This window comes from Simochromis diagramma, unplaced genomic scaffold, assembly GCF_900408965.1.
Source record: "Simochromis diagramma unplaced genomic scaffold, fSimDia1.1 OVJJ01000466.1, whole genome shotgun sequence".
NCBI lineage: Eukaryota > Metazoa > Chordata > Actinopteri > Cichliformes > Cichlidae > Simochromis > Simochromis diagramma.
The window spans coordinates 933,764-957,967 of NW_024387287.1; the positions used below are offsets into that span (position 1 = coordinate 933,764).

The 24,204-nt window shown below is 40.7% G+C and overlaps 1 protein-coding gene across 3 annotated transcripts; it reads right to left on the bottom strand.

Moving 5' to 3' along the window:
- Positions 1-4,389: 4,389 nt before the first annotated feature.
- On the bottom strand, positions 4,390-22,588 carry stk35 (serine/threonine kinase 35). 3 transcript variants are annotated; one of them, XR_005691843.1, is made up of 3 exons: positions 21,871-22,588; positions 19,276-20,085; positions 4,390-7,130 (listed from the first exon to the last, which is right to left on the bottom strand). XR_005691843.1 is itself a non-coding variant. In XM_040003677.1 (2 exons), the coding sequence occupies exons 1-2, from the start codon at positions 22,418-22,420 to the stop codon at positions 19,343-19,345; spliced, it is 1,293 nt and encodes a 430-aa protein (XP_039859611.1). In that variant the 5' UTR covers positions 22,421-22,588; the 3' UTR covers positions 19,216-19,342. The 3 variants fall into 3 exon arrangements, 1 of the variants encoding a protein (XP_039859611.1); XR_005691844.1 differs by having other exon boundaries at positions 4,390-7,117; positions 19,265-20,085; XM_040003677.1 differs by lacking the exon at positions 4,390-7,130 and having other exon boundaries at positions 19,216-20,085.
- Between the last annotated feature and the right edge of the window lie 1,616 nt (positions 22,589-24,204).

Here is a 24,204-nt window from a genome sequence, read left to right on the forward strand (position 1 = left end):
CTTTTAAGGAGGAAAAGCAAAACCAATAATTGAGGTGGATAGGAACAGTCCCATCAGTGAGGAGGTGATTCAGACCACAGTGAGATGCAGAGTGGACACACCTGGAGCACAGCTGGACAGATTCATAAGACAGTTGAAGCAAAACTAAACACGAGGCGAGGAAGTATTAAAATAAAACTGTAAGTAGTGCACACACCAAGGCCCAGACTAAGACACATGAACTTGATACAGGTATCAGAGACAAACAGACAGGTAGGCATGACTGACCGGAGAGACAAAAGGACAAAACACAGAGAGATTATTACAGGATCAACACGGGATAAACACAGGAACCAGAACTAAATACGTATTAATGAGACAAGACAGGGAACCAGACAACCGCAGAGACGGGACACGGAGAGGCCAGACAGACACGGGGAGTGGACGGGGAGACAAGACTGACCTTCACAGGAGATGCTGATGACAAGACAGAGAACTAAGGGAACTAACAATAACAAACTTAGAAGCATTACAGAATACTAAACTCAAAAACAACTAATCAGACCTTGAATGTGAACATTTCTCAAATACAAAGGAACAAATAAAAAGTCCAGAACAAAATCTCAAAGTACTTGGTCAAAGACCCAGCACCATGACAGAAATGTACCTGGAAAGAGAGACGGGGACAAAATCAGCCCAGAAAAAGTTGATACATTACTGTAAATCAGGTGATTCTAAATTTGTTTTAGAATAAAACTCCTTTCATGTTTATACACACATTGTTTTCTTGCTTCAACTGGAAAGTTACATAAAGAGGAGGTTTAGTATTTACTTAAGTCAAACTTGGTGTCAGGGGGCTTTGCTGGTGACACTATTGGAGATTTATTTAAAACTAACGACACACTGAACCAGCATGGCTACCACAGCATCCTGCAGCAACATGCCATCCCATCATTGATTTTTCAACAGGACAGTGACCCCAAACACACCTCCAGGCTGTGTCACGGCTATTTGAAGGAGAGTGATGTAGTGCTGACCAGATGGCCTGGCCTCCACAGTCACCTGACCTAAAACCAGGGATGGTTTGGGATGAGATGGAGCGCAGAGTGAAGGCAAAGGACCAACAAGTGCTCAGCATCTCTGGGAACTCCTTCAAGACTGTTGGAAACCATTTCAGGAGACGACCTCATGAAGCTCATGGAGAGAATGCCAAGAGTGTGCAAAGCAGGAATCAAAGCAAAGGATCTGAAATATCAAACATGTTTTGAGTTATTTCACACTTTTTTTGTTTATAGCAAAGTTCCATATGTGTTCATTCATAATTTTGATGCCTTTAATAAGAATCTACAATGCAAACAGTCACGAAAATAAAGAAAAACCATTAAATGAGAAGCTGTGTCCAAACTTTTGACTTGTAGCATATATTATCATAGTGAAATGTACAAGAACATATATTTTTACAGCCCTGTTTTATAACATTATATTTTATATGATAATATTTAAAAATGGAAAGTAACGCAAATAAACAAATATATTAATTTATTTTTATTTAGAGTAATGCAGTGGTAAGCAATGATTTGGAATGGATTTTATTAAAAATGAAGAAAAAGAAATGTAAATGGAATTCTATTCATGCACAAGAGCTTCAAATAGATCATAACAAAAAGAATAAAGAACATAGAAGAAAAAGATGTCATCAATGTGCAAAAAGAGATTTTTCTGGTAGATAAAACCTAAAAACAGAACAACTGACACACAATTCAGACCAAGAGAACAAAACCCTCAAACATCAGTCACTTTGTGGATTCTGTCCTTTCACAAAATGACTCATTAAAACAACTTTTAGACACCTTGATGCTGTCATTAGAGAACACGACGCTCTGTGTGAAGATATTATTTACCCAGATCAATACTTCTTTTTTGAGAAGCGAAGCCCACACAAAAAGAGAGAAGCCATTAGGTCCACTAATTATCATGTAAGCACCCCATTAAGCACACTGTGTTTATATCTTATGATGTCCACACTGGTAGGAAAATCAGATACAAAGTCTCTCTCATCACATTAGAGAAGGAGCTGCTGAAAGGACATAACTTATGTCAGACACATTTTCTTTAGTTCAAAAAGATTTTAAAAACTCTGACATTTGCTGATTTTTTTCATAATCAATCAACAGTTAGGAATGGAAAATATATTTACAGGGATTGATGTAAAAGTTTCACGGTGCCACTCATAAAAATACATAAATGATTTAAAGTCCCTGTGTACTTCAGGACCACTGTGAGCAGGGTGCCTATTTTTAGATTGCCCTGTGAAAGTTCCTTTCTGACTGCTTACTCTTAGGCTACGTTCACACTGCAGGTCTTAATGCTCAATTCCGATTTTTTTTTTTTTTAATCAAATCTGATTTATTTGTCTGCTTGTTCACACTACAAATAAAATGTTCACGTTTCTCCAACGTTGTCTTCCAAACAGTTTCACTGACATCTACGCTGGATGGCCAGGAAGCGTTCGCGATGTCTTCTCCCGCGCTGATAATTGGCGTCTGTCTCGTGTCAGTGACGTAAAAAACGGATTTAATGCGACATGACCATTCACACAGCCTCGCTTTCTAAAACATCAGATATGTATCGGATTCAGTACCACATACGAAAGTGACCCAGATCGGATTTGAAAATATCGGATTTGTGCTGTTCACACTGTCATACCATGATCGGATATGATCGGAATGTGACCCATATCCGATGACATATCTGATGATTTACATTAAGGGCCATCAGTCAAACAATACTGTTTGGTCTGGGTCTAAACAGAGCGCGCTGTGTGTGACGCCTTCTTTTGTGCATGCGGGCCGCTTTGAGGATTCACACTAGAGCGCGTTTGCTGTCACATTTTATTTGTAGTGTGAACAAGCAGACAAAAAAATCGGATTTGATCAAAAAATCGGAATTGAGCATTAAGACCTGCAGTGTGAACGTAGCATTCCTACAAGACTGCTCAAAGAAATCCTGCCATCGATTAATGCTTTCATTTTACATATGATCAACCTACTAGTATGTATATACCACAGGCCTTTAAGGTACCTATATAACTACATCCAGCTGTCTTAGCTAATTATAGGCCAATCTCCAACCTTCCTTTCACATCAAACATCCTTGAAAGAGTAGTTGTCAAACCGCTAACAGATCATCTGCAGAGGAATGGTTTATTTGAAGAGTTTCAGTCAGGTTTCAGAGCTCATCACAGCACAGAAACCGCTTTAGTGAAGGTTACAAATGATTTTCTTATGGCCTCTGACAGTGGACTCATCTCTGTGCTTGTCCTGCTAGACCTCAGTGCAGCGTTTGATACTGTCGACCATAATATCCTATTAGAGCGATTAGAGCAGGCTCTATATCTATCTAACAGACTCCAGTCTGTTCGTGTAAATGGAGAGTCCTTTTCACACACTGAGGTTAATTATGGTGTTCCACAGGGTTCAGTGCTAGGACCAATTCTGTTTACATTATACATGCTTCCCTTAGGCAGCATCATTAGAAGGCTCATTCAGAACTCATTCAATTATTATTAATCAGAATTATGAACAGAACTGACCTTTTTATTAAGCCATAGCACAGTCCACTGCTGTGCATTCATGGATTTAAACCTGTAATGTTCAGAGCTTGTAAAATCATTTTGGTTCTGTATGGGACATGAATACTTGAAAAACTGTTAAAGGTCAAATCTTCACTGGTATTTCTTGTCATCAGAATGAATCAGGATCTATAATTTGGGACAGATTCAATAAAAATGTCTCCTACAAAGTCCTCAGACACTAAGAAAAAAAAGCCTCAAATTGCAAAAGACTGAACATTTCTGAATATAAATTTGACTTTTACCATACTGTGAAATAAGCGTGTAGAATAGTTTTTGACAAATTTGCACCATTAATTCCAAGTAAGTGATTAAGAGATCTGGTGCTCTCTAACAGAACAGTGTTACTGCAGCATAAATCACTGCTCACTGTGGTGAAGGGATCACGTGTCCCAGGAGCCATTGTCTCCCAAGGCAAACTGCTCCTGGGTGATTAAACATCAGGCTAAATGTAGATATTTAAATTACTAGTGAATATATAAAGTTGTTTTTTTTTGGTGGTTTGACAAAATTGTCCCGAGTGTCAAACGGTTCAGCTGAGGAAATGCAGACTGCATGCTTGCATCCATGACTTCATTGTACTGACTCACATTTATTTTCACTCTGAAAGTTTTCTGCCCCCAACCATAATTAAAATGCTTTTTTAAACTATTATTTCCCTAATCCCAACATTATATTACATTTGTTAAAGAATCTGATTTTCATCCAATAAGGAAGACAGCTATGATGTGACTTTGTAAACAAAATAAAGTTCACACGTAACACACATGACGCAGACATTTACAGTTTTAACCATTTATTCCGAGAATAGTTACATAGTTACAGAAAAACAATGCTTTCTTGGTTCTCTAATGGCTCCTGTCAGCTTTAGTTACAAAAACAGTATTTATGTAACAACATGTCAAAGAAACATTTCTGCACTCACTGGAAATCAGCACTAGAGGAATTCAAGATCTTACAACAGCTTGTGAACGGTGTGGCTCTGTGTGGTGCTCACATTGTGGCAGAACCATTTTGCATAGTAAAGTGTTTTAAAGTGGAATCGTTACGAGTCTCGAGAGAACTAAACGAGCTAACTCGTACAGAAAGTGGCAGCAGGGCAGGTGTGTAAAGCCTTTAGGAATAACAGTTTGGTATCAACCTCGCCTTTAGTGCTTATAGAAAAATGAATGTGACCAAAACTCCTGAGCAGCTGAGAGATTCAACAACCCAAAAATTTAAAAGGAAGACCGTCTATGTTACGCTAGCCTATTAGCAAAACTCCAAACGTTTAAACTCACCACAAATTTAATAACACATTCAAGTTGTTTTAGCATTCACCACAAACGGCTCTCAGAAATGGATCCAAGGAATTAGTATGGGTGCACTTCTCAGTATGCTTCACAACGAGTTTATAAGTGTGTAAACATTACAAACATGTTTGTGACGTCCCACAACAACACTGACTCGCACTGCTTGACCAGGTTTCAATGTTTCTGCAGGTGAATCCGCCTTCAAACACTGTTCTTATGGAAATACTTTAAGCAATCCAATCTATGTGTTTGTGTATGTAGACTTGTGACTTTCTGTCACCATTTGTTTAATTTATTTCTTACCCACACATCTTCATGTCCATGACCATAACCAATTAAAATTTGTGTCTGTTTCACAAATTGCCATTAAAACTATTCTGAGCTGGAGCTGTCATTGTTGAATAAAGACAACATATTTATTGCTCTGTTATACAGTATCTATGACAGAAGACCCTGCAGATGTAGATGTTACAATGGGATACGTTGTCACTAAGCAAAAAAAAAAAAAAAAAAAAAATCAGTGAGAGGTTGAATTAAAATAAGTCATTGAGTCTGAGGTAAAAATCTATCCCACTCAAAGTGCATCTTGTATCACAGATTAAGATAAGGTTGCTACAGAGACAGTAAAGCTAAGAAAGAGGTTTCAGAGTGCAGAGAATGAGGTAGAGGTACATCACAAAACACCTCAAAATCTACTGTATTATACTACCATGTAATACAGTGATGTGAAAGCCAAAGGAGCTCCTCGGGTCTATGCTGGAGTGAAGGCTAGAAGAGCTATCTAACACTGCGCTCTCCTAAAGTTGCTGTGTTGTATTTTGCTCTTTTCCTTCAAGCCTCATGGCTTTATTCATTTTCTGGAGTGACCAGTTTTCACAAATCAAGTCAAAAATCCCAAAAGTTTCCCAGGAGTTACAGGGACTTCGATCAGCCAACCACAAGCGTCTGTCCAACCACAGCATCACTCGACACTGCAAAGAGTCTAACACACTTCAGTGGCTGGTTTGGGGAATGGTCTCCAGATGCTAATCAGAGGTCCTTCTGCCATAAACGGGTCAGTGCTGCTTAGATATGACCCGATACACATGATTCACGCTGCACCATTCAAAAGAATACAGAACCATCCTCAGTATCTTTTCAACATGGATGACTACATGTTACCACATAGATGCGCTTTTCCATCAGGTGCTCTTTGGATTAATCAGGAACAAATGTCCAATAGGATAGTGTGAACTCCCTGCTGAAGGGTTGTGTGGAGCTGATACAGGCCTGTTACTTTTCCTTCAGAGCACAAAACTGATCATATGCGCACAGTGTTTCTCCAGTGCGACACTGATCACGACCCCGAAACACCTCCGACCTGTCAGGACACTGACAGGAAGAAACTCTGGGGGTGTCCTGTTGTGTCTGGCATTAGCATGTTGGGATGCCTCGGGCCCCGATGGATTTGAGAGAGGGCCTCCATGAAACCAGACGTTGGGAACAGTGCTACTCACTGTGCCTCAATGTAATCAACATTAATCACTTCACCTGTCATTGGTTTAAATCAATGTCTCAGCTTCAGTTTCATGATTGTACTTCAGTGTTTGGACAGAGGGGGGCACGTTCCCATATGATATTAATGCAGCCTGGAATATTGTGTCAAATGCCACTGAAAGCAGAAGACTCAGTTGCTCAGCTTACATGAGATGAAAGTGGTTCCAGTAAATTTCCTTCTTGGTGTGAACTTTCAAAAGCGACCCGCAAAATAGTTTTAGAAATCAAAGTGCACTTGGTGTACATCATTGTTAAGGCACAAGGTTGCACTGGGAGGTGAATGTCAACCGTTTACAGCTACTGCTATCATTAGTACAATGATTGAATACTGGTACAGTAGAGTGCAATGACATACATTAACCCGTGCCACAGTCACAGACCTTACACAATTAAGGAAGAACAGGCCTATACTGGGAAGGATGGGAACAAAAGTCCACCACTACAAAACAAACGCACAGTTTCACGCCCAGGTCGCTCTCAGAGAAACGATGTGCTCCAATCGTCCCCAGTCCAAAGCACCACAGTGACTGTGTTGGAACTACGTGGAGTTGGAAGTGCGTCGTTGTGGTTTGACTTGCAGACTGGTCCAGACGGTTTCGGAGTGAGTGGTCTGTGACTCTGCGCTCAAATTATGATTGAAGATTCCTCACAATTCAGCTTGTCAGGGTCCGTTTTTCCACTGGAGTCGATACCTGTGTAGGACACAGATGTAGGGACAAAGAATCAGCAGGTCAGCATAAAGGAGCAAAAGTCATTTCAGAAAGAACAAATCAATCAGTAGCAAAAGTAATAATACTGTCACCATAATGGGTCACTGGACCCAGTGGTTTGAGATGTAATATATTTTGATGTTTATGTTTACGTTCATTAGATTATCTAAGTTCATTTCTGTATTACCAATGTTGTCCTGTTATAGTTCATCGTTTCTTAGATTCCCCGGTGTTTAAGTCTCCCTCACCCTTCATGTGTTTCATGTCTGCATCTCATTACGTTTCCCGTTTTATTTTGAAGAGGTCTGGTGTCCCATGTTCATTGTGTTTAGTTTCACATCCCCTGATCTCCTGTGTGCATTTGGTCTGTGTTTTCATTCATTCGTTGTCAGGTTGTCTGTTGAGTTCTCATCATGTCCACACCTCCGTGTTTTTCCATGCTCAGGTTTTTAATCATATTCAAGGTTTTGTTCTTTGTTGTGTTTAGTTTCTCCCAGCTTAGTTCTAGTTAGTTTCGCCTCAGTGTGCATCTGCCTTTTTGTTTTGTACCTTTCCCCGCCACAAATAAACGGCTTGCCTTTTGTTAAATTATAGTTTCGTTCCAAGTGTCTGCATTTGGGTCCTCTTTCTCCCTCCACACAGTCTGCCAGTGCAAACCGTGACAATTATACTGATTAAGTCATCAGCAGAAATATACAACATCACTTTGTAATCTAAAAAGTACAGCAGAGTGAACTATCACGTGAGTTTAAGTTAAACATCTGCAAACCTATTGAAATCACCAGATCTTTTCCACAATGTACAATAAAGGTCACAAGATTGAAACATTCGCATGTTTATTCGCATGTTTATTCGCACAGCCAGAACAGGTTGGAAAAAATTAGAAAACACAAACTAGTTTAGTCAAGTCCGCCAGGTAAGACTCGTTTTCTTTTGAGTATAATTCCAATATAATGAATAGCTTTAATGCGTATACACTAGAGGAAAATTATTTGATACTCGTCTGAATTTGTAACTTTGCTTACTTCCAAAGAACAGTTTCTAATTTTATAGTAGTAGAGACAGAATGTCAGCCAAACCATTTGGTTTCTTGGATTACACTCGACAACTTGAAGCATCACCTCCCTCCACAGATTTCCTGGGGGAGGGGGAGGCTAAGCCACTCGATGACATTAATTTTCTTTAACCACACCTTTGTTGCCTTGGTGGTATTTTTTATTATTATTATTATTGTAGGGTCTTTACCTACCTAAAGCGCATTGATACTACTCCTCCTGGGATTTTGCACTATATAAATACAACTGCCAATCAGAACTCTGGCTGCTTTATAGAGGATCAATTACTGATTTTACTCAATGACGTACAAATCAATCCGTAACTTTCAAAATAGATGTTTTCTGGATTTTTGATTGATATTCTGTCCCTCTCTATCAAAATGAAACTATCAATATAGAGACTATTCATTTCTTGACCAAACTTACAAATTCAGCAGCAGATCAACTATTTTCCTCTCACTGTAATATGTGGCATGCAAAATGATTTAGATCTCTTCTGAATCAAACCCTATAACAGAGGCGTTCTGTCTGAAGAGCTCTGCAAACTACTATAACGAAAAGAAATGTGCACTGCACAGGGATGCTATAGCAAAGGCACTGAGGTCACTGGGTGCAAAAGTAGAACGGTGCACATTTGTATGTGTCTACCTGCAGTAAAAATGACAGCACTGCCGCACACAGCCATACTTCCTGCTGTTGGATGTGTCCATGTTTGGTTCAGAACTGCTCTAATAATAGCTCACCGGCTGACATGCAACAGCTCAGGCTGGCAGCGCTTTGTTCCTCTTTTCATATGTTGCATAACATCACAGCACACGCTATGGACAAAAGTGGATCAGCTTAGCAGGACGCACACATCTGACATGAGCAATAAATGTAGTAATACAAAGGGTATAAATGGGGGAAAATAGACAAGTACAAACACACAGTGCTAAGTTTAAGAAGTAAGATGCTTAAATTATTTTACTTTGTATAGAGAAAGAAAATATTTCACAAAAACTACGGGAGTAAAAATAGCATAACAATGGAACATAGAACAATGTGCATCCATAATGTCCGGCACAATGTGCAACACTTTCAGTTGCCATTTATTTTTCAGATGTTAATTTGTCATATTTTAATATACTGTAAACATTTTTTGGTAGAAACATGTTTTCATATAATATTTAGCATTTTAAGTGTATTTTTTCTTCTTCGCTGTCTGATTGGAGCATGAGGTGCTGCACAGAGGTTTTCCCTGTGTGTTTAATCCACACTGGAAGTCAAATGAAGGTAGCATCGCTAGTTTTAAACAGCACATTGTGTTACCATTAGAGAAATTAAAGCTTTAAGTCTAGTTAGTCGTGTTTTCTCGTCCTGAAACTAGCCGTCGTTAAACTAAAAAGGTTAAAAATGTGAAACTCCACTTTCACTGAATTCAACATGTAATTATTCTGTTTAACGTTCTTTATAAGCAAGTGTAATAAAGAAAACAAGCCAGGTGGAAGCTCAGCATATCCTGGACAGAACTACGGCCTGTTGCCTCCTCTTGTTTTATAACTCAAAGCCAGACTGCCTCATTAAAAAGCAGCAGTGGAGACCAGTATCTTACAGGAAGTGGTAGGACTGCCACAGGCAGCAAACACACACAGCAACTTTCTACTCTTACTCATCACTCCAAGCAGTTTAGACTACAAGCCAGATTTAACCATACATTCATACACTGCTTTATCCTGCACACCTTATCTAAATCTCATTTATGGCAAATATAGAATATTCAAATTAATGTCGTCATCTATGGGGTGTGGGAAGAGACTGCCGTATCTGGATGAAATCTTGACACAGAATGGCCAACGTTCAAACCAGGAGCTTTCTGCTGTGAGAGTTTTAACCACTGAACCATGATTTGACCACAACAAATATGTTGTTCTCTCATGAGCAGATATTTAGGATGTGAGTGATGCTAATCTGACCTTTAATGCTGCAACCCTGTTAAATGTCAGGACAAATGTTAGGAACTGTGCCACAACACAAAGAATGAGGGGATACAAACAACAGCTATGGATGAAACTGAAAAAGAAGCACATGATTTCCAGTATGCAATCCCAACATGACAAATCGTAAATGGACTAGTATTTATAGAGTACTCCTCTACTTTAACTGATCACCCAAAGCTTTTTTTCGTATGAAGTATTGGGAAAAGAACACTGCAACCTTCTGATTGGCAGATGATCTACTCTACTTCCTCAGCCACCTTACAGCAGGTATTACAGTCATTGTTTGTTATTTTATTGTGAAATATGTGTAGTTCTGTTCCAACAAAGGTTCAAAACCCAAAGATATCAAACCATGTCAAACCCTCTTCCTGTTGGTCAAAATCCTCACTTTCTGCTGATCAAACTGTTTCTATTTATTATTTACAAGTCAAAATGAAGCTAGCCACAGTTGGCAACATTTAACCAAAGAGAAATAAGCAGGAGACCAAAGCATGACAGCGCCACCACAGAGTTGTGCGTCTGTGGTTGATGGCATGCAGACTGTCAGCAGATTAACATCATGTAAAGAGCTTACACACCATTAGATCCAACACAGCTGCTGTGAATGGAGACAGCAGAGTGGAAGAGATGTGGCTCTATGTTATTCACTGTGAGAAAAGGTGGTTTGCTGGGCTGTACAGGAAGGTTGCCTATCGTAAATTATAGACATCCAAGCCTAGAAGCAGGGGTCGGCTCGAGCTTTTAGTCTTTTTGCTTCTGAATACACCACAGAACACTGTGAGGTGCTTCGTTGTGATCACTTGTGTAAGAACTGGTTTTTGCAGTTCTTCCTCAGAGCCCCGAGGACCCAAAGGAAATATTTACAAGCGCTGCAGCCACTCAGCTAGCCTGTTTTTACAACAATGTTACATAAGAACAAACCAGTGTGCTCATCACACTTTCTCCCAAACTCTCGTAAAGACTGCTTCTCAGCATTTCTCAGCCGCCCTGTAATAGCCCACGCTTTCTGAGCCCGTACATAACATGGCATACTGTGCCTTCAGGCTGCTGTCCACAATCAGCATCCTCTGTTTTAGAGTACTAAAAGCCATATGAAGAGTGAAAGCATCAAACGCATTGTCTTTATAGCACATAAGCATTCTTGTGTCCGTGGCAAGGACAACATGCTGAAAAAGCTTGTTTGTGCTCTCAGCTCATATGAAAACAAAAGAATTCCTGAAAGTAAGGACCGTACGTGTGTGCAGTACAGAAGCTTACACTGCTCTGGACTGGACTGGATAGCAGTGACACACGGCTGCACACAAGAAGACAAAATGTTCCCGACCAAAGCTCCCATAAGCCATCAACCAAAAGCAGCACTCTCATCTCATTGTCCAGCAGAGGAGCGGGTGGGGGTGGATTAGGGGATGTCACGCACAACGCACATGGACATCAATGCTGACTCATGTCACTAAATATTCCACCCCGGCCATCCGATGCCACCTTTCAAACTATGTCCTTTATGAAGACAACACAAAAACACATGTTGTATCCATGTTGTATGTTACTGACCACAGCGCAAATGACACGTGGGTGGAAACATTCTTACACACCCGCCTTGTGCATGTTAGTAAATCAGAATCATTCTCTGCATACGCCACATTTCTCTATACAAGGAAACATGCATGCAAAGCGCCTCATATATACAAGCATGTTTTCTCTATACCTAATGTTCACTTGGGGTTCATACCCACAGATGTTTGGCATGCAGGCACTGAACCACCAGCCTTCCACTTAGCAGGCAAGCTGCTCTACCTCACCTTCAGGGGAAACTGGAGAACGTGATGATCATGTTGTAAGACAGAAGCCTGCACTATAATAATATTTAATAATCTATATTTGTTAAATTGTCCTATAATGATGATTTATAGTATTCTGAAATGTCATAAGCCACACAATGCTCAGAATTAGAATGAAAGTAATCAATTGCACATACAGAAAACCAGATATAAAGGGCTTAAACCTTTGAATTTAGATTCAAAGGGCCACCTACACATTACACTCACAGGAGCAGTCCAGCCATAAAGTTCCTGATGTTCAGTTTTTGTTGTTACTCAGCCCTCTCAACTTGTAAAAGTAAGCCTGCTTGATTTTATCCACCTGTAACAACAGAACTGAAAACAAAGTACTAAGATGGAGCATTTTTAAAGAGAAGGAAAATGCCATGAATCTCTCCTTGTATGTGACAGCAAACAGACTGTATTCTGGACTGTCAGTGTAATCACAAATGAGAAGACTCACTGCACACATAAGAAAATGCCCATTGGAATCATACAAGGAGTGATTTGCCTATCACACATGACTGAGCTGGTGGCTTGTTAGCCTGGACTTTCCAGTTTCTGGCAGCCTAAGTGAGCCTCCCAGGTATTTACTATAAGGTTGGAGGATATGTAACAGTTTTCCAACCGACAGTCGTCAGTCCAAAAACCGACGATTGGTGATAAATATTTTGATTTTTAACTGACTGTGTTTAATTTTGTATCTGCTGTTTGGTCTGTAAGCAGATAAGGTTAGAGTGGAAAAAAGAAGAAAGCTTCTCGTTGTTTCCCTCCGCACCATTGTGGGTTTTTATTTCAATAAAATCTTTTTGTTTATTTCTGAACGTAGGCTGCTGCCGTTCTTTTTTTCTGTTGTGAGTTTGAGTAAACAAACGTTTGGGCGCACTCTTCAGCGCTATCATTTTTCCCATCGACTGCTTCGGTTAGCTTCGACCAACATTATTAGCAAGCTTACTCATGGGCAAATAAATAAATCTCTTGTAAAAACCATCAGTGAAACGCTCAGCCTATCATCGATATATCGTCCAATCACCCAACCTTCATTTACAACCATGTTGTGCGTCAAACACGACGTGGTTGTAACAATATTGTTGTTAAGTTGAGAAAATTTAAGTCTCATCAAGAGCATTTTTTCCTCCTCTATGATCTCCAGTTACCACACTGCTGCATCCAGATGAACTCATTCAGCAAGAAAACGCTGAGCAGTAATTTTACTTTGTGTTTTTTTTTTACTCTCAGTTACTTTCCAAGTCTGTGCTCATCACTCAGTACAAATGACTTGTATACAGGCACATAGCAGTTTTCAGTTTTCCAGAGCTCACACTGCAAAGCTCATTTACCTGTGCGCGCGCACACACACACACACACACACCAGCTTTTTATTCTTTCTACATCTCATTAATAGAAAATAAGACATCATCGTCGTGCTGACTGGATGACAGATCATAAGATGGCCACAGATTCAACACATTGTGCTTTTCCTCGTTGGTCTGAAATTGGTGAGAGTGATTGTTTCTCCCTCAGTCAAACATGTCCTGATATCCAGTAAATATGCACAAGCAGCAAAAACTACAGCCTCCCCTTCTCTCTGTGTGCTTACAAACACTAATCCCTCAGGGTTTTCCACTGAACCACAGCCATGCTGTGAGCCGTTCCTGTTGTGTAACATGCTATCCAATCATGACACGAGAGAATGAGGCCAGTCTGCGACAGGAAGCTAACATGCAGTGGCATCTTCAGGTCTGAGAGACCTTACGTCACAGAATGAGGTCTGTGACAGCGAACAGTACTGTTGAGCTGAATGCTTAATCCAGGCAAGTGGAGAGTTCAAGTTCAAACAAACAGGAGAATGATTTAGGTCGCTGAGCATCGCCTGAACAGCCATTTGATGCACTACAAAAGGTTTTCATTCTAAACAATCTCACCAGGACATTTTCATGCACACACTGCCGCAAAAGTAGTTATTCTATCCTGATATTATGAATAAAATAATCCATAATTTTACAATGTTGTCCTGATATATCTACAGTGGGTAGGCTACAATGCTGTCCTGTTTGCAGTGCACGACAGGGCAGGAATATGGATGTTATCCACTTCCAAAACAGGAAAAAACACAGTCTGTTCCTTTTCATGTAAGCTTTCGTATTAAAACAAACAAAGAAGAACAAAGCAGTCAGTGAGACTAAACTACAGTCTCCAACACTTTTGCAGTGCATTGGTAAGGCTTGATGCAGCTGCTCTCTATGCACTGTTCTTCAGTTAATATAAAGGTCACTTGAAGTGTGGAGGTCTGTAGCGAGTAAATGGACTGGTTCTTATATGGCACTACTCTAAATCAAATCAAATCACTTTTATTGTCACATCACATGTGCAGGTACATTGGTACAGCACATGTGAGTGAAATTCTTGTGTGCGAGCTTCACAAGCAACAGAGTTGTGCAAAATACAATAATGTAAACAAGCAAAATACAAGAATGGCTACATCTGAAACTAATAAATATATGTACAATATATAATAGTATATGCATTTCTGGATGTGTATACTAAATATTTTTCTACGTGTGTGTGTACACATATTTTACTAATTAAATAGAGTAAACAATAAATAAAATATATAAAAATATACAGAGTTGAGACATGTGCAAAACAGTGGCATTACTGTACAGTATGGAGTGCATAATGTTAAAGTTCCAGTAGTGAAGCTGAGGTGTCTATGACGTGTTCAGCAGTCTGATGGCCTGGTGGAAGAAGCTGTCTCTCAGTCTGCTGGTACGGGACCGGATGCTGCAGAACCTCCTTCCTGATGGAAGTAGTCTGAACAGTTTATGGCTGGGGTGACTGGAGTCCTTGATGATCCTCCCCGCTTTCCTCAGGCACCGCTTCCTGTAGATGTCTTGGAGGGAGGGAAGCTCACCTCCAATTATCCGTTCAGAGCACCGCACTACTCGCTGGAGAGCTTTGCAGTTGTAGGCGGTGCTGTTGCCATACCAGGTGGTGATGCATCCAGTGAGGATGCTCTCAATGGCACAGTGATAGAAGGTCCTGAGGATGCGGGGGCTCATGCCGGACTCATGTCTACATGAGTACTCAAAGCTCTTTGTACATCCACTTAGTCACACCCATTCAAACATGCGTTTTTCCAATGAGTAAGTGTTTCCTATCTACCATTCACAAATATCTGACATGCAAACTGAAGCAGTCAAACCTTCGCATTAGTAGATGAGCTGCTTGACTTCCTGAGCTACACTGACTCTGCAGAAAGTTGGCGACCTCGGCGTATTATGCACCGTAACATCGCCTGACCCCGCTCTGTGATTTTACGTGGCTTATCACTTTGTGGCTGAGGTACTGGCGTTCCCAGTTGCTTCTACTTTGTAATAATAACAACAAGCAGTTGACTGAAATTCTCAAGAGCAAAGACATTTCACAGCTGGATTTGTTGCACAGGTGGTGGCGCAGTGTCACACTAGGATTCACTGAGCTTCTGGGAGCAATTCATTCTTTCACACATGTTTGTAAAAGCAGTCTACAATCCAACGTGCTTGATTTTACACACCTGTGGTGATGGAAGTGACTGGAACACCTGAATTCAGTTATTTGAATGGGTGAGTGAATGAGTGTCTTCCAGTTAAGGTTTAAGCATCTCTCCACACTGCTAACAACAAACACTGTCACAAAGATCCAGCTACTGAGTAGGGATCAGCAGGTTTTAGGATTAGAAAAAACAAGGCTGATAAGGATTACCAAGCTTAGGAAGCTTGATACTGTTCTGTACCTCTTTGTAGAAATATCTCAGGCCAATTTTCTGATTAATCCAAGTAAAATTGAATTTTAATGTTTAAACTTTTTATCCCTTTTCCAGAAAAACAACTTGCATAAAATTATTTTGCCTAAACGTTGTAGTCAATACTTAAGGCTAACAAACTTTAGGCTGCCTGGATGGTTGCAGCACAACACCAAACACCACGTGCCATGCTGCAGGACCATTAGGCAGCCATTGGCACTACCAAAATAATCAGGTCTGTCACATTCATTCTGCACATTTCTTCTCTCTGCTCCATTCACTCGCTTGCCATCTCGTCAAAATTGCAACTTTATAAGCTTCAATAAATGAAGATTACCCACCAGCAAAAGCTCCTCTACTCCTCCCCGCTTCAAAACCACCCCTCAAATCAGGCGAGTCTCCTGAAAAGCTGGCTTATCTTGGTGCTGGGTTCAGAAGTTACATCACTACTCTCATGCTCCAGTCAGTTCCCCTGAAAATTAACCATCAAGGATTTCTACTTGGATTGGAGCCCCACCACAGTGGGCCCTAAAACAAGAGGCATCAGCTTTCAGCAGCCTGACAACACAGCTTAACGTATCCAACTGTGCTACTGATACCAGGATGCTAGCTGCACCCTCGACCATTCCTCCGCTTCTATATCTAGGTCCAGGATGTCGATTTATCCAACGCAACTGGCCCTGGCCTAAATGAAAAAGTAACTACCTAACGCTGGTTGTGCAAACCTTGGCTACCAGAAGTTCAATCAAGCTTTTTGCGATAAATGTCTTCCACTTTGGAGGAATTTTAGCCAAGTTTTCTTTGCAGAATTGTTTTTAAAGTCAACCACACTGATTTTCTAACATAAACTACCTGTTTAAGGTCATCCCAAAGCATTTCAATAGGATTTTAATGCTGGACTTTGACTATAATCTATATTTTGAGGGGGGGGGGGGTGTCACTCTGAGGTAGACTTGATGGTGTTTCAGATCATCACCCTGCTGCAAAAACTGAGCTTCAGATGGCTGCACATTCTCCTTCAGGATGTTCTGGTAGAGAGCACCATGCTACCACCATGTTTGACTGTTGGTGTTCTTTATTTGAAATGCTATGTACGTTTTTATGTCAGGTTTAATGGGATGAAAACTTTCTAGAAAGTTCAACCTTTGTTTTATTAGTCGACAAAATATTTTCAAATATCTTGTGGCTCATCCAGATGTTTTTTATTAACAAACATCTGGAAATGTGAGATGAGCCTTTGCATTCTTTTTGGTCTGCAGTGGTTTTCAGCTTTGCGATTTTTGCTCAGTCTCTTTGTTATTGTTGAATTATGTTCATTTGTAGATATTAGTTGTTGGCTTATCTTTGTCTAATATTAAAATCTGTTTGATGCCCTGGTGTTTCCCACTGCACACTGATCACAAAGGCACATAACCAAGTATGAAAGAGCTGGGTAAAGTGGTACGAGTTAGGGCTAAAGCAGGGAACATTGTGGGGTTTTTAATCATTTTCAGAATAATCCAAAGTGAGATTTACATATCACCCTCTTCAGAACAACACTGAGCATAAGGTCAGGCCAAGTTTTCACTGATCATAAATAAGCCAGGCTGTGTATCACGAGAGGTTTATTGAACAGTCTCTGTGGTGATAAAACTGAAGTCAGTGTTTTCCAAAACTGTCAGGTGTGAAAACAAACCACATAAAACACATTTACTGTACAAATGCCAAAGATCCAGAAGGCTTATTCAACACTTTCTGATTCACTCTCACACTGCCTCCACACACACACACACACAGGCTGTTTGCCCTCAGGCCAGGGTTGTACCCCGTTTGGTTCCCAGTACTGATCACGCAGCAGTCTTCCTGAACCACCCTCTCCTCTCCCCTGAGGACATGGACACGCCTCCTCTCACCTACCATAAACGCTTTTGTATTTGTTCGTTCATTTTAAGCAAGACTTGTTTTGTCAAACACGATCATTTCAAATGAATCCCTCATTTTGAATACGGAGATATTTTTACCCCAGTTAATCCTGCAGTGACGTGCGAAGCTCTGGCAAGACGTCAGCAGAAGTTGGGTGTATGTGAAGTGAAGGGACAGGTCTAGGATGTCACCTGAGGCTTTGGTTCCCATGGATCAAGAGATCAGCAGAGGACAGAGATAACTGCTTTTCTAATTCATTTTCAAACGCGTCATTATAATTAATTATAACTTGGCTCTTGGGTTATAGTTAGTAACAAAAAGCCTGTACCCAAGCCCACTATGCTTTTTCCCCCAAATTCGTCAATTCGTATTTAATGGCGAGTCAAACAAAATTCCATCACAGATAAAAATGTTGGTGACCCTTATGTTACGTATGACAAACGGAAGCTGTACCAAAGCAATGATACCAACAATACTGACAGGGAAACTTTTCTATATGTATGTGGCACAAAAACAGTTTGCCCTCTGCAGACTGCCAAATACATTGTGACAAATAACTAAGTCAAAGACAAAATTATAAATTCATTTTATTTTATTTTTAATCAGATGCTGCCTAATTTGTCTTTCGTCCCACAGAAATAGTCCACAATCTACTCGATCAATCTTCTAAGACAGGGGTCAGCAACCTTTAAGACCCAAAGATCCATTTGGACCCGGGTTCAACGTAAAGAAAACACTGGGAGCCGCAAATACTTTTTGACATCTAAAATGAAGATAACACTGTATATATTGTTTTTTACCTTTATGCTTTGTGTGAAAATCTAAGGTGTGTTGCTTATGAAATCCATGAAGTGCTACAGAGAAAATTACATTTTTTTAAATTTATTTAACACATTTTGAACTCTTAAAGAAATATAACAAAAGGAAAGACACCCAGCTGAACTAGAATGATCCATGTCGCAAACAAAAACTGTTGTGAGCCTCCACCCTTATATCGCCTTTGGGCTTTTGGAGCCTTGACCTGACTTTAAAAAAAAATAAAAATAATTGGAAAAAAGCACTATGCTGCTAAAAAATGAAAAATAGATATTTGCAAAATTCTGCCTAAATATGTATTTTACCACGTTAATGTGTGTGGCGGGGCGTGGTCTGCAGGGGAGGCAGACGCACCTGAGCGGCACATTAATGGACATTAAGAAATGTCCATTTCTTAACTGAAGGATTGTGTACTGTAGCAACCAAGATATTAGTAAGCTCACCTTCAGTATGAAATGGACTGGCATTTCTGGCCTTATTGACCACTCAGCAATTTAAACTCCCAACCACATGTAATCATCGACTCATAGTTCTTTATTCTATACGATTTAAGCACTTTACCGTCTCTTTCCCACAGCATGTATTAGGTAAATAAATGTTAACCTCTGCCAGGCCTCTGGTGAACTCTGATTAACAAATTAAGTTTAATTTAACCACATGATAACAACAACAATTAATCTTGGCATTACAGTTCTTCTGTTACAACATTTTTTTGTGAATGTGCTTCCTTTCCTAACAGACAGATGAGGTCATGGTTTATAGAGACATAAATCTTACCTGGGAAGTTGAAAGGTCCCTTCTTTGAGTGGTAAGGGAAATAAGAGGTTATAGGAGGTGCTGTCTGTCAAACAGCACATGTGACTTGGTCCATCCGCACCTCCAGCTGGAGGGCGTCCGGTCGGTCCTGAGGGTTTACTGCAAGCATCTCGTGGAGGAGTTTCTTCTCCTCCTCAGACATGGAGCTTCTGGCCTTCTGAGGAATATGGAGCACCATCTTGGGGTTCTCCAGCAAAGCCTCCCCAACAGGGACAATTTCCGAGCCTTGCCGAACATAAGTACCCAGCAGTTCACGCTTGGACTCTGCATCAATAAATGTAATCCTTTCGATCATTGCCCAGATGATGATGCCCAGAGCAAAGATGTCAGCCTTGGCTGTGTAGTGACCCTCCCACACCTCAGGAGCCATGTAGAAGTCCGAGCCGCAGGCTGATGACAACCAGAATTTGTTTATGTTGACCGAGCTGTTCTGGATGCTCCCTCTGGCACCTGCTCCTGCTACGGGATGTTCTTCACCGTTTCTGGAGGTCAGACCAGCACAAACCTTACTGAGTCCAAAGTCAGCCACTTTAAGAATAGGAAAACCAGACTTCTGTGAGATAAGAATGTTGTCTGGTTTAAGGTCGCGGTGGACAATACTGTTCCTGTGCAGGAAAGCCACAGCACTGGTCAGCTGGCGCATAAAGTTCCTGTTGGTCTGGGGATCAGGCCGGCGGGACAAAACGTACTGGTTAAGGTCCCCACCGTCACAAAACTCCATAACAAACCAAAGGTAACATGGTTCCTCCGAGTAGCCCAGGATACGCTCTCCTGCAACAACAAAGGAAGCAGATATGAACAGTGGGATGACGACTGTCAAACACCGAAATGAAGTCAGCTGCTGAGCAGTTAAACCTGGTCGTGCTCCCTGCCGTGACAGTGACCAGCATTGAAGAAAAATCCGTCATTGACTCAAACAAGTGCAGTGCCATGTTTCACGCCATTTCTGCACAGATGACTTTTATGCATGAGAACTCACGTGCCGACAGTTTACTTCGTTTTTTTCTCCAGGAAAGAAAAATTTAAAAGTCAACTGCAAGATTCTGGTAAAAGCTACTGTTATGGTACACTGTGGGACCGTTTAAAGAGGAAGGGAGGGAAAAGTACTGTCACTGGTTTGTGATTGAATGCAACAGATCACAATCTGCTGACACATTTAGCTGCGCCACTCAAAATAAAGCTGTGCTTGAGGTTTCAAACTTCTAATCTTTTAGTTATGGGGACCTATGAGGACTGATGTGTACTGTATGAACATTATTAAAGCCAGATCAAACTGGGTACAGAGGTTTTTGAAAACTACTTTGAACAAAAGCTTGTATTTTTAGTTCTTAAAGAATTGTTACAGTATAGACAGATATGCCCAAATGATCAATATACTGTAGCTGCCATACACCAGTATTAGCTGACATTCTGTACAGGTCCTGGTAAATTACCAAATCATGCTCCTATTGACACTGGGAGTTATTTACTTTCTCATCACTTCAAAGACCATTACCTGTCCACAATGATAACATTGAATTTGCTAGATTTTCACAGGCATTAAGAAAAGGCTGCATTCAGTTATCATGCTTGTGTCATGATCACTGACTGCATTTGAAAAACTTGTTAGGTGGATCACAACAAAAGCTGATGGGCCATAAAGATACAAATCAAATCCTTCTCAATGTTTCAAATCTACAAGCGTTCTTTGTCATCGCTTGATGGATCCAAGAGATCCCATTTTAGGATTAATATTTTATTCAGAGAGCCTCAGTGGTGACACTTACATAACAGGCAAGCTATTAAAAGAAAACAAGACTGTAAACTGGGCCTGTTCAAACCCAGTTTTTAACATCAGTATTAAGATGTTAGATGATGTTAAATTTCAGTTTGTTGAAGACACATTTAAACATCACTAAATGTATCTCTGGGCTGATGAATGTAAACAAACGATATGATAAGTAGGTTGAAATTGCACTGATCATATTAAGTTAAAAATGTAACAACTCTGCCATTGACATTGTACTGTAATATTACTATTTAACATGGCACATTTCAGTTAACAAGGGCAGGCTGTAAGTAGTACACTGTGTTCTCTCGTGAGCAGGGCAGCACCGTGTACTTTTCTGTGCCTTCTATAGGTAGTAGTGGAGTGACGTCACGGCAGGCTGCAACGAAGTTGACTTTAAATGCTCTTTAGTGAATGAAACCTGCACCTTTTAACATATGTCTACAGCACTTTGGTGAACTCAGCAGCATTCTCTTATTTGTAACGGAGTGTAAAAATTCATTGTGTCAAATAGAATAAATAATAAACCAGGCTCACAATACTGCTAACACTGCCTATAAGTAACTACCCAACTTCAGCGGTATTTAAATATGGCCTTTTGTCGTTTCTCATTCTGCTTAGATCTTGAATGAGACATCTCAGATGAGACATTGAGGCTTTAACACGGTGCACCGTAAAGTTTGCATTTCTTAGGCCGGTAAAATCCCCACGACACAAGCTCCAACGGCAGCTCCTGTACTTTCATTACTGTACTGGTGATACTGCACAGCTAACAGCAGCGTGTGTACCTTTGAGTGAAGTCTCCACGAGCCGCAAATACTGCTTGGATTTCTTGTTTCCGTGGCTCATCTTCTGGGCCAAGCCGTTCCTCTGCAGGACACACTCTTCCAGCTGGACTACATTCTGGTGTCGGTTCTCCAAGCTCGTCAAGGCCCAGAATTCGGCTAGCGCCAACTCCACTTTCTCCGGGGCGTCACACTGCAGCCTCTTCACCGCTACCCTGGCCCCTGTTTTCCGAGCTACAGCCTCGTACACCACCCCGTAGCTTCCACGACCGACCTCTCGTAGCAGGCTGTACCGGGGAGCCACGACTAAGTGGGGCTCCAATAGGTCACTGCGGAGGAAACTGATGGGGAAGCAGTCGTAGTCGTCCTCTTCCCCCTGCACGAGCTCTTTATGGTTGTTATCGTCCAGCGCTATGGAGCGCAGGACTTTGCTCATCTCTCGTTTCATCTTTCCGGCCACACTCCGCCTGCAGCCCCGCACAAAGCCGCTTACCTTGCGTCTCTTCCTCCCGTCGTTAGAATCCATAACTTCTTTTTTGTTAAAAGTAAGCATGGAGGCTGGACGTCTTTCTTTGTCATTACTAACCCTGCACTACGCTACGACGTCCTTACTTCTATCTGCGTGCTTTGATATGTAAAAAGTCTGCGTGTTAACAGTGAACACAATCGTGCCACATCGAAGCTGTAACAACTTCTTTGGCACGATAAACAAAATGTTCCAGCTCGAGAGAACAGAAGGCGTGGCTTAGCGTGCAGCTGCGGTGCGCGCTGATTGGTGGAGAGAGAAAGTAGCTCGCGGAGATTGAGCCAGCATGCTGGATTTGTTTTTATTTTCAGATGGGACGGTACTCACGCGTGGGGCTGCTTATTGATAAGGCCATGAGCTTCAATTATTCGCCCTACTCATACAGAGGGACCCATCTGTGGCAGATCCACGCATGAGTATTCCGTGTTGTGGCAGTACGCTAGTTTATTATGTTTTATCACGAACTGACCATAGATGAAAAAAACCAACACGTTTATCTAGTTTACTATCTGAACGGGGTTATTATGGTTTTGAGATTGAACCCTCAAAAGCATTGCAGCCCTTCTATCAGTGGTAGTGCTCGGTTAGTTCTGAGAAAGTGTTTGCATGGAAATGCGAAAAAAAAAATCTAAAGTCAGACAATTTAGAATCTCATTCCATATCTATCGCAGTTTGCTCGCTTTTAAGGAAAAAGGAGAAAGTTCTTGTTCGATTCCTTGGGCTGAAATACAAAACAGAAGCATGGTTTACATGGCCTTTTAATTAACATGATTTAAAAAATATTTACTGAAAATAAAGAATTATTGTTTTCTTGGAGTTGATAATAACAATTTCATTTTATTATTCCTGTTTTGGTGACTACTCAAAACAACTTTACAATGTCTCAGCAATTACCCTTGTGTCACAGTCTGGCTGGGGAAGACTGTATGTGTTTGCAAAAGAGGACTCAAACGCAGACCAAAAACTGCACATGGCGTGGATTTAACAAAAAACTAGCCATTTATTGAGACTAGCAAAAAAGGTACAAACAAAAGGGCACTGGTGAAACTAAACAATAACCTAAACTGGGTGAACTAAAACTAAACATGGAAAAACCCTTAAACATGGTGAACTGACATGGATGAGCAGACAACCTGACAAAGAATGACTGAAAGCACACGGACTAAATACACACAGGAGGATAATGAGGGAAGTGGGAACACATGGAGAAACAGCTGACACACATGAACATAACACATCACAAGGAGAGAGTAAAACTAAAAACACTGAACATAGGAACACAGGACCCCTTCAAAATAAAACAGGAAATATAATGAGACGCAGACATGACAACATAAGACACACAGACATGAAACACACGAAGGGCAAGGGAGACTTCACAGGGGTTGAAAACACAAGGGGGAACTAATAAGCAAATGAACATAGGAAACCTAATAAGCTTAAACATACACTATAAACATCAAAAGAACTAAAACTCAAAACACTGGGTCATAAGACCCAGGATCGTGACACCTTGATAACTTTTTTTTTGCAGTTTTGGAGTCATGTATAACTCTGGATGATTAGGTGGTGAGATAACAATTACATTATTTTACTTGTTCCTAATTCGATATTGTTTATTTGTTCTTATATCTTTTACATATCTGACAGCTGTCTACCGTCTTTCTCCATTTTTGGGTTGATTTTTACACGTTGCATTTTATTTTTTTAAATTGCCTACTTGTGATGGCCAAACCCACGCTCTAAAAGTTGGTAACTCCTATGTATTTTTTCATTTGAACACAATAACACACTTTAGTTTCCAATAAGTT